General features: G+C 32.9%; 1 protein-coding gene across 7 annotated transcripts in view; it reads right to left on the bottom strand.

The window, feature by feature from the left end:
- Positions 1–1,228: 1,228 nt before the first annotated feature.
- The window catches only part of LOC139510189 (eukaryotic translation initiation factor 4B-like), a 60,888-nt gene continuing 45,549 nt past the window's right edge, over positions 1,229–16,567 (bottom strand). For all 7 annotated transcript variants that reach the window (XM_071296635.1, XM_071296637.1, XM_071296636.1 and 4 more), the window contains 5 exons: positions 11,593–11,885; positions 5,538–5,643; positions 5,090–5,216; positions 4,340–4,403; positions 1,229–1,453 (listed from right to left, as the gene is read on the bottom strand). In XM_071296635.1, the coding sequence (XP_071152736.1) occupies positions 1,379–1,453; positions 4,340–4,403; positions 5,090–5,216; positions 5,538–5,643; positions 11,593–11,885 (665 nt within the window). In that variant the 3' untranslated portion in view covers positions 1,229–1,378. The remainder of the gene's footprint in view (positions 1,454–4,339; positions 4,404–5,089; positions 5,217–5,537; positions 5,644–11,592; positions 11,886–16,567) is intronic.

Genomic DNA, 16,567 nt, shown 5'->3' with positions numbered 1-16,567 from the left:
ATCAGTTTCAAATGAATAATAAGATATAATAAGATATACAAAAAATATTGATTGAAAATTAATTCAAGGGTTCCATTATTTTGAAGATGAGCACATTTAAAGGTTATCAGCATGTCTTTTATTTTCACATTTAAAAGGGCTACATCAGACACAGCTTTATACAAAGAGCAAGTTAAATTTCGTGAAATTGAAAGCAATTATAGATGTACAACTGAGATTGAAAAGCTAAATATGATAAAAAAAAAAAGGAACTTTTATTGTAGTACAATATAAAAAAAATAAAAATCTGTTAAAAAATGACATAACGGATATTTTCTGAGAATTCAACTACATGTTCAATCAGACTTAACCAAGGCTTGAATAACAAATATTAAGTAATATAAATCCATTTCAAATATCATTCAACCTTATTTATGCCTTCTAGGGTTGACAACATGTGTATTAAATGTTCTTTAAGGTACATGTAAGGAAATTTTATATGAGCCCTTATCTGACTTTGTATAAAGTTGAACTTAAAGTTTGTGACCTCGATGCTTCAGATAAAAAAGCCACTGGTGGTAGGCATCAAATCTACAAGGTATCATTTTACAAAAGTATAATGCAGATATAGAAGTCATAATGACAACACTTTAACATTATAAACTATACAAAACTTTTAAAATCAAGTGTTGGTCCAGTGCCAAATAATCATGGGAATGCTTATACAACTACATTCCCAATATTATTATTGACTTGTCGCAAGTTGTTCCACTTAAACTGACCTAAGTACAAACTTTACCAGTTCATTAATGCAGCTGTTGCAACTATTTCTCATAGTTCAAAAATGATCAAAGTCCAATAACCTCTAAACATTTGTCATATCAAAGTGACAGTATAGTATGGCAAGTAACACATTATGACAAAACAATCCTACCAAGTATGAAAGCCTTCTGGCAAAGGGTGCAAGAAGAGATGCATTCTCAAGGTGTCCTTGTGTAACAATAGTAAAATAAAAGGTCAAAGTATCCAGCAAACACTGAGGAATCACAATGATTATATAGCAATGTCATGAGAATATGATGACAAAAGATACCACATATGAAAGCTTTCTGGCAAATGTTAAACCTGAACTGTTATACTGGAACAAAATACAATTGTTCCATCTATAACAAAGCACTATTATGACAGCTGCTGATAAACATGATAGTTAGTACTGAGTTTAGACAATGCAGTCAAGTACACACACATACAAGAATATACAATGAAAATGGCTTCATTTTATCAATAAATTAAAGACTTGTCATAGAATTACATTGGTGATGTTCCAAAAGAACACAAATATAAAATGCTTATTTTATAGAGAAGTCTCTTAATATCCACTTTAAATCGTCTTTTCTTTTCATGTGGAGTCTTCACCATTGTCTTCATCCTCATCATCTAATAAGCCAGCAAATTTATTTTTTTGTCTAAAATCCTGAAACAAAATATAAGAACAAAAAAGTAGTAAATACAGAACACTTTATAGGATTGCAGGAATTATTGATTATTACATCAACATATTTTTGCTTTCTCATTTAACATACAGCTTTATTCAGAATTTTTTTTTTGTAAACAACATTATTTTGAAAATAAACGTATGATGGACCGAAGTATGCACACACTTTTCGAAGTGAAGGTATCACAATAAAATGTATGTCCATAACAAAATAAATAATTTGATGGAGAATTTAATGCATGGAAATGTTTAAGATATTTCTCATGATCATGCATTCCATTTTAATCATCCAAAATCCAGTGATTGTCTAAATTTAAATATAAGAAACTTAATTTATCAAAAATAAGCATTTTATTTTTTTAAATTAAACCAATTGTCTTCAATAATGCATTGTTATTAGCAATAATAAATTGCTTTGCCAAGCGCAACTGGATACGACCGCAGAGGTCCAACCCTAAACAGTTTGGGCAAAAATGAACACAATATTTGAGTTTGCAACCACAATTAACCATTTAAATACATTTCAAAAGTATTAAAATAAAAAATAACATACATAACCTTGACTAATATTTCTTAATCAGCATTTAATAGTTACTTCTAACAAGAATTTGTCCATAGTACATGGATGCCCCACTCGTAGTATCATTTTCAGTGTTCAGTGGACAGTGAAATTGGGGTCAAAATTTTAATTTGGCATTTAAATTAGAAAGATCATATCATAGGGAACATGTGTACTTAGTTTCAAGTTGATTGTACTTCAACTTCATCAAAAACTACCTTGACAAAAAAACTTTAACCTGAACTTCGCACTATCATTTTCTTTGTTCAGTGGACGGTGAAATTGGGGTCAAAACTTTAATTTGGCACTAATATTAGAAAAATCATGTCATGGGGAACATGTGTACTAAGTTTAAAGTTGATTGGACTTCAACTTCATCAAAAACTACCTTGAGCAAAAACTTTAACATGAATCCGGACGAACGGAGGAACAGACTAACGAACAGACAGATGGACGTACAGACCAGAAAATATAATGCCCCTCTACTATCGTAGGTGGGGCATAAAAATAAATTGTCATCTAGTCATCTCAAGACAATACAACATTTCTTTATACATAATTTTAAAGCAGTATAAGGGAGGTAATCCAAACACAAAACTTTACTTAAGTAATTGTCAATTAACCAGGAAACCCTTGTTTTCCCCCTTTTTTGTCCCTAATTCCTAAACGGTTTGACCCATAACCCCCAATAGCCACTCCTCACCAACTCTTTGAGGTAGACATCAGAGAGATCCATACACCGTTCCACAACTTATTGTTTGGAAACTAGAACTAGAGGCTCTAAAGAGCCTGTGTCGCTCACCTTGGTCTATGTGCATATTAAACAAAGGAGTCACAAATGGATTCATGACAAAATTGTATTTTGGTGATGGTGATGTGTTTGAAGTTCTTACTTTACTGAACATTCTTGCTTCTTACAATTATATCTATAATGAACTTTGCCCATTAGTAACAGAGAAAAATATTTGGTAAAAATTTACATAAATTTACCAAATTAATGAAAATTGTTAAAAATTGACTATAAAGGGCAATAACTCCTTAAGGGGTCAATTGACCATTTAGGTCATGTTGACTTATTTGTAAATCTAACTTTGCTGAACATTATTGCTGTTTACAGTTTATCTCTATCTATAATAATATTCAAGATAATAACCAAAAACAGCAAAATTTCCTCAAAATTACCAATTCAGGGGCAGGAACCCAACAACGGGTTGACCGATTCATCTGAAACTTTCAGGGCAGATAGATCTTGACCTGATAAACATATTTACACCATGTCAGATTTCCTCTAAATGCTTTGGTTTTTGAGTTATAAGCCAAAAACTGCATTTTACCCCTATGTTCTATTTTTAGCCGTGGCGGCCATCTTGGTTGGTTGACCGGGTCACGCCACACATTTTATAAACTAGATACCCCAAAGATGATTGTGGCCAAGTTTGGATTAATTTGGCCCAGTAGTTTCAGAGGAGAAGATTTTTGTAAAAGATTACTTAGATTTATGAAAAATGGTTAAAAATTGACTATAAAGGGCAATAACTCCTAAAGGGGTCAACTGACCATTTCGGTCATGTTGACTTATTTGTAAATCTAACTTTGCCGAACATTATTGCTGTTTACAGTTTATCTCTATCTATAATAATATTCAAGATAATAACCAAAAACAGCAAAATTTCCTCAAAATGACCAATTCAGGGGCAGCAACCCAACAACGGGTTGACCGATTCATCTGAAAATTTCAGGGCAGATAGATCTTGACCTGATAAACATATTTACCCAATGTCAGATTTCCTCTAAATGCTTTGGTTTTTGAGTTATAAGCCAAAAACTGCATTTTACCCCTATGTTCTACTTTTAGCCGTGGCGGCCATCTTGGTTGGTTGACCGGGTCACGCCACACATTTTTTAAACTAGATACCCCAATGATGATTGTGGCCAAGTTTGGTTCAATTTGGTCCAGTAGTTTCAGAGGAGAAGATTTTTGTAAAAGTTAACGACGACGGACGACAGACGCCGGACGCAAAGTGATGGGAAAAGCTCACTTGGCCCTTCGGGCCAGGTGAGCTAAAAATGCTTATTTGGGCCCCTTTTTGGCCCCTAATTCCTAAACTGTTAGGACCATAACTCCCATAATCAATCCCAACCTTCCTTTTGTGGGGTTATAAACCTTGTATTTAAATTTCATAGATTTATATTTACTTATACTAAAGTTATTGTGCAGAAACCAAATGTCTTCGGACGATGCTGAAGACAATGTGATACCAATATACGACCACAAAATTGTTTGAGGTTATATAAAAGCCACTTACCTTCTGCACTTGTGGTTCATATTTTGGCATTTCATCAATAGACTGGGGTATTTTCTTCTCATGTCTATAAATGATGAAATAAATCAGTTTTTAGTCAAAATTACTTATAAATCTATGCTTTGTCAAATGAAACCTCTACTTATTTTACATTATATGTATCTAGAAATATGGTGCATACCATCACATATTTTCATAGGAAAAGATGAAATATGTATTTTTTTTAGGTTAAACTTTTTTCAAAAATTATTTAAACAATGTTTCAAAAGAATTCAACATTTAGATTTGTAGAAGAAAAGTTAAAAAATTGATAATTCAGAATAAACTTAAAATGTGTTGAAGCATTTCAATCATGTACTTTCAGAGAAGATGAACATTTTACTATTTTGACTCTTTTAATCAGCATTCCAGTGAAGTTTCAAAGGAATTGGCCTCCTATTTTCAGAGAAATAAAGGTTTAGAAATTGAATAATTAGAATCAATAATTTGTACAATGGAAAAGTTTTTTCATCCAATTAGAATAAAATAAGGAATTTTTTATAAAGAATTATTATTCTTTTATTTTTCCTATGGTTACAGCAAATCAGGAGATTTCATTCATAAACAAAGATTGAATATGAAAGACAAAAGAGAGGCACCAATATAGGCTAGAAGTGCTACATACTGTAAAATCATAACACCAAGCTTGGGTAACTTACTAGAATCAAATAATATAGCAGCAATTTTAGACAAACACATTTATCAGTCTTTTACCTTGGTTTACTTTCTTGTCCTCTGCCTTTATCAGGATATCCTCCATGACCTCTACCCCGACCCCTTGAACCTGAACGTTCACCTCTTCCTGAAGGTTTTCCCATAGGACTGCTACTAACAGGTTCATCTGATAAGAAAAACCATTTCAAAAATTAAATGACAAATTGCATTTTTTTAGTAATGCTTTTAATGTTTGAAAAATTAGGTACCAAAAACATTACATACAAATCATTAGAAACTGACACAAAATATTCTTTGAAGAATCAGAACTCTTAGGTGCCTCAACTGGCCACCTGGCTTCTACATATCTATCACTTAAAAAAAACATACTACATCACATTAATCTTATAATTCAAATACAGGACTTCAAATGTTTTTAATTTCTTAATTATTTTTTTTAATCATTCAAATTTTATTGAATTGTGTTGGTGTCAATAGTATGGCTAACCTGATTCTTTATTGTATTGCCGTCTTGTCCAGGGATTATCCTTAGGTGGAGGTGCTGCCTTATTTTCTGGAGACTGTGATGTTGAGGATGATGAAGATGAAGAACTCTGGAATAATAACAACTCTTGTACTAATGAAATCAACCTCTACTCAGTATGCATTGTTAGGCCAAAATAAATTAATAGTGTGTTTCCGGTTTCCCAACCCTACCTCTGTTTCTGACGCCGACCCTAAACATTTTATTGACCAAAATAAAAAAAAATATGAAAAATCCGGATTTTTCGGTCTGTCCGGATCCGACTATTTGTTTAGAAAACTACAGGTCTTCAAAACGTTTGATAGCAACGACCAATATGGATAAGTCAAGCGTTTCAAAAACCAAGATTTTAAATAAACAAGCATGGCTTTTCGACAACTGTGCAGCGTATTTATTAGCTGTCAAATATGCAAAATGTGATCACATGTTTGCAAATATAATGACATCCATTCCTGATAATTACAATATGATGAATCTTTTTAAAGAACAACATGATGGACCTATAGACGAAAAAAAAGTTTTATGACATACGAAAACATATGACAAGACGATAATTGACAAATAATTTTAAGAGTAAAATGAGATTAATTTACTGCTAAAATCAATCTAGCTTTTGCTGTAAAAAATGCTCTTACGAATGTTGTAAAAAATTGTTCTCAGCAGACCTGCCAACTATCCCGATTTTCGCGGTATCATCCCGATTTTCATCCCTCAACCCGAATCCCGATATCGGGATCGTAAAACAAGTCAAAATCCCGATTTTCACAAAATATACCCGAAAAAATTATTTGTTTACCGATTTTGAAGTTTTTCTGATCAATTTTTAAAAATCAATAATTTTACCTGGGGACATATTATGACAAGTTCACAATCCTAAGCTAATCAACGGTCACAACAGGTGTCATAATTTGTTGTTGCAAGTAATTGGAATACCTGATAGGTCATAACAATCCTCAAAATTAATTAATTAATATTATTATTTGTAAACAGAATTATGTCAGTTGGCCTTTCATTTTTAATCAATAATGAATTTATCATACCAGCACTATTTGCAACGTTTGCCGTAGTTCCATAATGAAATAGTTATACATTTAAAGATGAGAACTGTAATGAACTCTTAAAAAAACATCGTTTATCTTGAAATCCATTTAATTTTTGAAATCAGACATGTGTCTGTTGATTTAAAATCGACGCCATTTTGTATTCTTCTACTGTGAATAAACCTCCGCCGGTAAGAGCACCTTTGAACACAAAGAAAGATAACTCAAATGTTATCCATTTTCTCATAGATACTGATAGACTTAATCATAATCTGTAATTATCCTTCTAACTTTAGGACATATAGGTTTAGGTCTTTTGAGTCATGGTTCAAATATAAGAAGGTCTTTGGAGGGGGAAAAGGGGGTTTTCACTTAGTATCCTTTATTTTTTAAAGCAATTTTTCTCAATTCTTAAGTTATTTTGTCAATTTTAAAATAAGTACAAGAATCATGCAAATAGAAGAAATCAAGGCTTATAAGATCATCAACAGTATACCAAAAGAAAAAAGAAGAGACTTGAGACTATTTTAAGAGGAAAAAACATGTGCACACAGAAACGCCGCAAAAATTGTCCCTGAAAAATCTGGTCGCGCACTAAATCCCCCATGGAGATTTTCAAAAGTTGGCAGGTCTGTCTCAGACGCAACATAACGGCTGTTAATGCTTTTGGGGATTTGACAGTTGGACTTTTAATGATGACAAGAGGCAGACAATGTGTACAGAGAAATAGAAAGCTTTCCCCAGTAGGCAGACATGGTGTATGATTCATGTTCATTTATAAATGAATCTGCCCCTGCACCATGTCTACTTTTATTTTTTAAAATTTTCTCTGGCTGGCCCACAACAATTTATACCAGAGAAGGAAAAAAAAATCATGCCCTATTAATATCTACAATTTTTTTCCATGTATTAAATATAAAGACAAAGATTCTCACTTTTCTCAATACCTGAAATTTAAATATTGTCAGAACCCCACTCCTCAAGATTAAATTCTGTCAAACATCAAAACACATCTATTTATTAAATAAAGAGGGTGGAAGAGTATTACCCCAAAAAAATCATAAGCCGCTGCTTAGCATCAATTTACAGTGATTTTGCTACTAAAACTAGAGGCTCTAAAGAGCCTGTGTCGCTCACCTTGGTCTATGTGACTATTAAACAAAAGAAGCAGATGGATTCATGACAAAATTGTATTTTGGTGATGTTGGTGTGTTTGTACATCTTACTTTACTGAACATCCTTGCTGCTTACAATTATCTCTATCTATAATGAACTTGGCCCAGTAGTTTCAGTGGAAAATGTTAGTAAAAATTTACAAATTTTATAAAAATTGTTGAAAATTGACTATAAAGGACAATAACTCCTTAGGGGGTCAATTGACCATTTCGGTCATGTTGACTTATTTGTAAATCTTACTTTGCTGAACATTATTGCTGTTTACAGTTTATCTCTATCTATAATAATATTCAAGACAATAACCAAAAACAGCAAAATTTCCTTAAAATTACCAATTCAGGGGCAGCAACCCAACAACGGGTTGTCCGATTCATCTGAAAATTTCGGGGCAGATAGATCTTGACCTGATAAACAATTTAACCCAATGTCAGATTTGCTCTAAACGCTTTGGTTTTTGAGTTATAAGCCAAAAACTGCATTTTACCCCTATGTTCTATTTTTAGCCATGGCGGCCATCTTGGTTAGATGGCCGGGTCATCGAACACATTTTTTAAACTAGATACACCAAAGATGATTGTAGATAAGTTTGGATTAATTTGGCCCAGTAGTTTCAGAGGAGAAGATTTTTGTAAAAGATTACTAAGATTTACGAAAAATGGTTAAAAATTGACTATAAAGGGCAATAACTCCTAAAGGGGTCAACTGACCATTTCGGTCATGTTGACTTATTTGTAAATCTTACTTTGCTGAACATAATGGCTGTTTACAGTTTATCTCTATCTATAATAATATACAAGATAATAACCAAAAACAGCAAAATTTCCTTAAAATTACTAATTCAGGGGCAGCAACCCAACAACAGGTTGTCAGATTCATCTGAAAATTTCAGGGTAGATAGATCTTCACCTGATAAACAATTTTACCAATGTCAGATTTGCTCTAAATGCTTTGGTTTTTAAGTTATAAGCAAAAAACTGCATTTTACCCTTATGTTCTATTTTTAGCCGTGGCGGCCATCTTGGTTGGTTGGCCGGGTCACCGGACACATTTTTTAAACTAGATACCCCAAAGATAATTGTGGCCAAGTTTGGATAAATTTGGCCCAGTAGTTTCAGAGGAGAAGATTTTTGTAAAAGATTACTAAGATTTACGAAAAATGGTTAAAAATTGACTATAAAGGGCAATAACTCCTATATGGGTCAACTGACCATTTCGGTCATGTTGACTTATTTGTAAATCTTACTTTGCTGAACATTATTGCTGTTTACAGTTTATCTCTATCTATAATAATATTCAAGATAATAACCATATAACGGCAAAATTTCCTTAAAATTGCCAATTCAGGGGCAGCAACCCAACAACGGGTTGTCCGATTCGTCTGAAAATTTCAGGGCAGATAGATCTTGACTTAATAAACAATTTAACCCCTTGTCAGATTTGCTCTAAATGCTTTGGTTTCAGAGTTATAAGCCAAAAACTGCATTTGACCCCTATGTTCTATTTTTAGCCATGGCGGCCATCTTGGTTGGTTGGCCGGGTAACCGAACACATTTTTTAAACTAGATACCCCAATGATTATTGTGACCAAGTTTGGTTAAATTTGGCCCAGTAGTTTCAGAGGAGAAGATTTTTGTAAAAGTTAACGACGCCGGACGCCGGACGACGCCGGACGCCAAGTGATGAGAAAAGCTCACTTGGCCCTTCGGGCCAGGTGAGCTAAAAAGGGGGTAGGAGTCTGTTCCCACATGTATACCCTGTGTGTCATTTACATTGTTAGGTTCAACGAGGCCAAACAATAATACCATGCCAGATTTTTCACTGCCATTTTTGCTTTAAGATAATTAATTGGCAAGAACATATTCCTATTACGGCCCATGAAATTCGTAAGTTTATTTTCATATTTCTTATATTTTTTACAGAAAATTAAAAAACCTGTAGATTTAATTAAGTACTAATAAATATCAAAGAAGCATGCAGGCACATCAAATGATTTCATTTTGAATCTTTTTCTGCTGTCATCGATAGAAAAAAATAAAAAGTTTTCATAAAATAAAATGTTTTACCTACCTACCCTACCTAATTTTTTTCTGGGTGAAATAGGAAACACACTATTTATTTATTTTGGCCCTAAGGTTAATGTGTACACATAAAAATCCTATCTTATTTAAAACTTTTGATAATGTTAAACATGAAAACTTTCCCTTGGAACTGATAATTTTGTTTTTTTACTGTTATAAGTGAAAGAACAAGAAGTTTTACCCAATGTATTACACAGTACAGTTATAAATTATGATCAAGACTCTATAAAGTATCCACAGGAAAAGTTTTTTTTTTTTCATTTCTCTGTATTTTACTGATAAAAAGTTTACAGACAATTGCATTGAGTGTGTAGGTAAAGGTAATATCTTTGGTTAGCCTTCTTAATAGCTGAAACGTGAAGTCTTTTTCAGATAAGGTAATCTATCTTCCTTTAAGAGTAGACAAGTCTACCAGATAACCAATCTATCTGCCCGTAGGACTAGACATCTTGGAAAGGAGCATAATATACCTTACCTAATCATAACTTCACAATTCAGCTAGCAAGCAAGCTAACAAAAAATATTATCTTTACCTACACACTCAACGCAATCATCTGTAAATGTGAACACAGTCTTGTTTGTTAGACATCAACTACCTAAATAGAATATTATCAAACTCCGACAGAAAAGAGGGTTGGAAGATACCAAAAGGAATAATTTAAACTCCGTAGTTATGACAAACTGACAGTGCTATGTCAAAAAAACAGTTTACAAAACATAACATAACAAGAGTGCACACGCTGAAATGTCTCGTCTTCTTTATTAAGCATTGATATGATGTTGATAGGCTAAATATAAAGCTTTATTACACCTGTCAAATAAACTTAACATTAACCAAGATAACTAGCCATTGACCAATGAACCCTAAAAATGAGGTCAAGGTCAAATCAACCATGCCAGGCAGACATGTACAGTGAACAATTCTTCCATACAACAAATATAGATGACCTATTACTTAGAGTTTAGGGAAAAAAGACCAAAACACAAAAACTAAACACTGCGCAATAAACCATGAAAATTATGTCAAGGTCAAATAAAATCTATGCGAATGACATATTGATCATAAAATATTTCCACACACCAATTATAGTTGCCCTTATGCATATAGTATTATAAAAAAGCCCAAAACACAAAAACTTAACTATAACCACTGAATCATGAAAATGAGGTCAAGGTCAGATGACACCTACCAGTTGGAACTTGGACATGTACACCTTACAGTCCTTCCATACACCAAATATTCTAGACATATTGCTTATAGTGTCTGAGATATGGACTTGACCACCAAAACTTAACCTTGTTCACTGATCCATGAAATGAGGTCGAGGTCAAGTGAAAATTGTCTGACGGGCATGAGGACCTTGCAAGGTATATGCACATACCAAATATAGTAATCCTATTACTTATAATAAGAGAGAATTTAACATCTAGGTCTTCCACCTTCTAAATTATAAAAGCTTTTAAGAAGTTAGCTAACACCTGCACAGCCGTAGCGGGATCACTATCCATAAGTCCAGCTTTCTGCGACAAAATATTGTAGGCTCAACAAAAACTAAAGAGCAAATCAAACCTATTAAAATATCCAGGGGTGATCTCAGATGCTCTGGAAGCTTTTGATGACCGAGAGATGTAATTTTTTTATTTTAAGTAGTTCCCTGATATATGGATTTAGTTTTGTGCAGTTGACTTGTCTCATGACCTATATAATTGTGTAATTATACTTACAGGTGCATCTGCTATAGAACGTGTTTCTGACTTGATGTGAGTATGGGACTCCATTGGTGATTTCACTGATACAACTGCAGTTTTTACTACTGTTTCTTTTCTCTTCTCCCAGATATTAACTGGTGGGGGAGGAGCTGGCACTAATTTTGAGGCAGCCTCATCTCTATGAGCTGGAGAGACTGGACTACGAGGTTCTTCTTTTGTTTCCTCACCACCAGAAAATACTTCTTGTGAATGATTAGATACATCACTGTCACGTCTAGGCTTACCAGGAGAAGTAACAGGAGGAGGTCCTTCAATAACAACAAAGCAATTTTCATAGTAATTCATCAATGTTTTATCAAAATTGAAACTTCATCATAAACAAGTTGTCATACAAAATTGTGTGCTACTAAACTCATCAAATTTCAATAACCTTATACACAAAACTAAAATGTTTAGTCACTGATAAAAGATAAAAACAAGAGTGCTTTCACTGAAATGTTAAACCTACATAACTTATCACAGCTGAACTTATATAAAGAGCATCTAAAATATGGAGACTTTACTGCTAGTTAAGTTAAGTTAAGGGTCAATGTGCTTGTTTTCCAGATATATAAACTAGAGGCTCTAAAGAGCCTGTGTCGCTCACCTTGGTCTATGTGCATATTAAACAAAGGACACAGATGGATTCATGACAAAATCGTGTTTTGGTGATGGTGATGTGTTTGTAGATCTTAATTTACTGAACATTCTTGCTACTTCCAATTTTCTCTTTCTGTAATGAACTTTGCCCTTTAGTTACAGAGGAAAATATTTTGTAAAAACTTGTTTAAAATTTACTATAAAAGGCAATAACTCCTTTAGGGGTCAACTGACCATTTTGGTCAATTGACTTATTTGTAGATCTTACTTTTTTTAACATTATTGCTGCTTAGAGTTTATCTCTTTCTATAATGGTATTCACGATAATGTCTAAAAACGGTAAAATTTCCTTAAAAATTACCAATTGGGGGGGACAGCAACCCAACAACCAGTTATCCAATTCATCTGAAAATTTCAGGGCAGATAGATATTGACTTAATAAACAATTTTACAACTGTAAGATTTGCTCTAAATGCTTTGGTTTCAGATATATAAGCCAAAATCTACATTTTACCCCTATGTTCTATTTTTAGTCATGGTAGCCAGCTTGGTTTGTTTGCTGAGTCACTGCACACACTTTTTAAACTACATACCCTAATAATAATTGTTGCTAAGTTTGGTTAAATTTAGCCCAGTAGTTTCAGAGAAGATATTTGTAAAAGATTACAATAATTTATGAACCAGGTGCTCCGCAGGGCGCAGCTTTATATGACCGCAGAGGTCGAACCCTGAACATGGACAAAACATTCAAGCGTGATACAGCTCTGAATTTGGATTGTGATCAAATTTTTGACATTACATGGTTTTTTTTTACACAAAACAAATGTCAAGATTTTACAAATCAATTAAAGATTTCTTCTTCAAACTTTTTAAATCTAAAATTAAATAGTTGACACAGCATAGGTTTCTGACACAGAATGAATGTGGTCTAATGAACTTAAAAGTTTTTTTTTGCCTTTGAGCAATTCACTATGCTGTTGAATATTAATCCTCTCAAAAAAATGTTTGAAGAAATTTTCTTTTTATTTATGAAATCTGAAATGAGAAAAATTAACCCCCCCCCCCCCCCCCCCCCAGGCTGCTTTGTTCCATTATCGTTAAAATGTATTTTTTTTCTTCAAACAAGAAAAGGTCATAAGTACATGGATTTCCCATCCGTACAATCATTTTCTATGTTCAGTTGACTATGAAAATTAGGTAAAATCTTTAATTTGGCAGTAATTAAGAAGATCATATCAAGAGGAACACATGTGTACTAAGTTTCAAGTTGATTGGATTTCAACTTCATCAAAAACTACCTCGACCATAAACTTTATAACCAGAAGCAGGACGGACGGACAGACTAGAAAACATATTGCCCATAAATGGAGCATAAAAATAGTAAGACTTGTTACATACCTGCCAACTTTTGAAAGTTCCCATATGGGTTTTTACTGCACAACAACAAAATTAAAGGTTACAATTTTTAGCGATGTATTTTGCAAGATCTGGATTGTCTAGAAAAAGTGTCATATTTGTATGAACTTACATGACTTACATGCCTTTTCCTTAAGCCTGTTTGCATAATTCTAGTTATATATTAAATCGGTAGAAAAATTATACATGAAGCTAGCAGAAGCTAGACTATTAGCCTAGTTGCACATATTGTATGTTATAAACAAATTCAATATATAAACTTCAATTTAATCCTTGAAAGGAGGTCTAAATTAATAAAATAATTTATAAATTTAAATTTTTTATTTGTCCAAAATCATTTAAATTCATTTAATCAACATCCTTTTATGATTATTTGATTAAAATATTAATCATTTATAGTCTTTTTACCATTTACATTTTTAAAAGCAAAATAACTGAAAACAGGATAAAACAAAGGGAAGTAACAAAAAAGTATTTCAATATTCCCAATACACATCGTTTTGATAACACAACGGCAGTTAGCCGGAGGTAAACATCGTTGATTACCAGTATGTTTGACACCCAAGCTGTCAAGTGAAGCCATATAATTATACATCTTCTTTGATGTTCAGGTAAAATTTAACACAGGTGTCAATTACACCCGTTCAGTAGAAGAAATGATCAAATATGGCGTCTGAAAAATTTCATACACGGGAGTTTTTTCTCCTAAACGGGAGGTTCACATGTATGTTACGAAGGGCATCTAATTCACATGACAAAGGAAACCCATGAATAAAGAGAACACTTTATATATCCTTTTTATTTATATAAAAATAAAATCTTCTTGTCTGCAGGATTGCAAATTCGTAACTTCAAGGGCGAACTTGTAAACAGGGCGAGTTGTACCGATACCAAATTCACGCATGCGTAATACAAATATCTACAGTTAAAACATCCTGTTACAAGTTAACAAGTTACGTTCATGTGGATGAGATGAAATCTAATAATTTACATAAATAAAAGGGTCATATTTACGATAGTGATTGTTTTACAATCATAATTTACAAATTAAATGATTCAGATGCCCAATCATGTGTAAAAATCGGTGTCAGGAATCTAAGTTGTTTTGAAATTGTAATACACGAAATGAATGCGGCATACGGAGACTCAAAGCCAATGGTCGGCCCCTTAAGTCTTCAGAAGACTTGACGTCTTCTTCCACTAAAAACATTTTAGATAAGATAAGGAAAAAAAGCTTCATCAGCAACATTTTATATTGGCAAATTTCCAATGAAGTTATTTACATAAAGTTATTGGCAAATAAAAATAGAAAATGACATTATAGTCATGTCTGGCAAATTTCCAACATATATTATCAACTACTATTCTATACAAAGAAAGATAACTCCAATTGAAAATTAATTGCTATTGCACAATATTGTGCAATTAGATATTTCTTGCTATTGTGCAATATTGTGCAATTGAAAATTTCTTGCTATTGCACAATACTTGATATGGAATCCTGATTTGGACCAACTTGAAAACTGGGCCCATAATCAAAAATCAAAGTACATATTTAGATAAAGCATATCAAATAAGCCTAAGAATTTAATTTTTGTTAAAATCAAACTTAGTTTAATTTTGGACCCTTTGGACCTTAATGTAGACCAATTTGAAAACTGGACCAAAAATTAAGAATCTACATACAAAGTTAGATTTGGAATATCAAAGAACCCATTTATTCAATTTTTGATGAAATCAAACAAAGTTTAATTTTGGACCCCCATTTGGACCAACTTGAAAACTAGGCCAATAATTAAAAATCTAAGTACATTTTTAAATTCAGCATATCAAAGAACCCCAAGGATTCAATTTTTGTTAAAATCAAACTAAGTTTAATTTTGGACCCTTTGGACCTTAATGTAGACCAATTTGGAAACGGGACCAAAAATTAAGAATCTACATACATAGTTATATTCGGCATATCAAAGAACCCCAATTATTTAATTTTTGATGAAATCACACAAAGTTCAATTTTGGACCCTATGGGCCCCTTATTCCTAAACTGTTAGGACCAAAACTCCCAAAATCAAACCCAACCTTCCTTTTATGGTCATAAACCTTGTGTTTAAATTTCATAGATTTCTATTTACTCATACTAAAGTTATGGTGCAAAAACCAAAAATAATGCTTATTTGGGCCCCTTTTTGGCCCCTAATTCATTAACTATTGTGACCTCAACTCCAAAAATCAATCCCAACCTTCCTTTTGTGTTCATAAACCTTGTGTTAAAATTTCATTGATTTCTATTTACTTGTACTAAAGTTATTGTGCGAAAACCAAGAATAATGCTTATTTGGGCCCTTTTTTGGCCCTTAATTCCTAAACTGTTGGAACCAAAACTCCCAAAATCAATCCCAACCTTCCTTTTGTGGTCATAAACCTTGTGTCAAAATTTCATAGATTTCTATTCACTTAAACTAAAGTTATAGTGCGAAAACCAAGAAAATGCTTATTTGGGCCCTTTTTGGCCCCTAATTCCTAAAATGTTGGGACCAAAACTCCCAAAATCAATCCCAACCTTCCTTTTGTGGTCATAAACCTTGTGTTAAAATTTTATTGATTTCTATTCACTTTTACTAAAGTTAGAGTGCGAAAACTAAAAGTATTCGGACGACGACGCGGACGCCAACTTGATAGCAATATACGACCAAAAAATTAAAATTTTTGCAGTCGTATAAAAATTGGTAAAAAACGACTGTAAAGGGCAATAACTCCTTAAGGGGTCAACTGACCATTTTGGTCATGTTGACTTATTTGTAGACCTTACTTTGCTGAACGTTATAGCTGTTTACAGTTTATCTCTATCTATAATAGTATTCAAAATAATAACTGAAGACGACAAAATTTCCTTAAAATTACTAATTCAGGGGCAGCAACCCAACAAACGGTTGCC

The sequence above is a fragment of the Mytilus edulis genome, chromosome 2 (genome assembly GCF_963676685.1).
Source record: "Mytilus edulis chromosome 2, xbMytEdul2.2, whole genome shotgun sequence".
Taxonomy (NCBI): Eukaryota; Metazoa; Mollusca; class Bivalvia; order Mytilida; family Mytilidae; genus Mytilus; species Mytilus edulis.
Note: the sequence above shows the minus strand (reverse complement) of the source record. Positions and strands in the feature narration are given on the sequence as shown.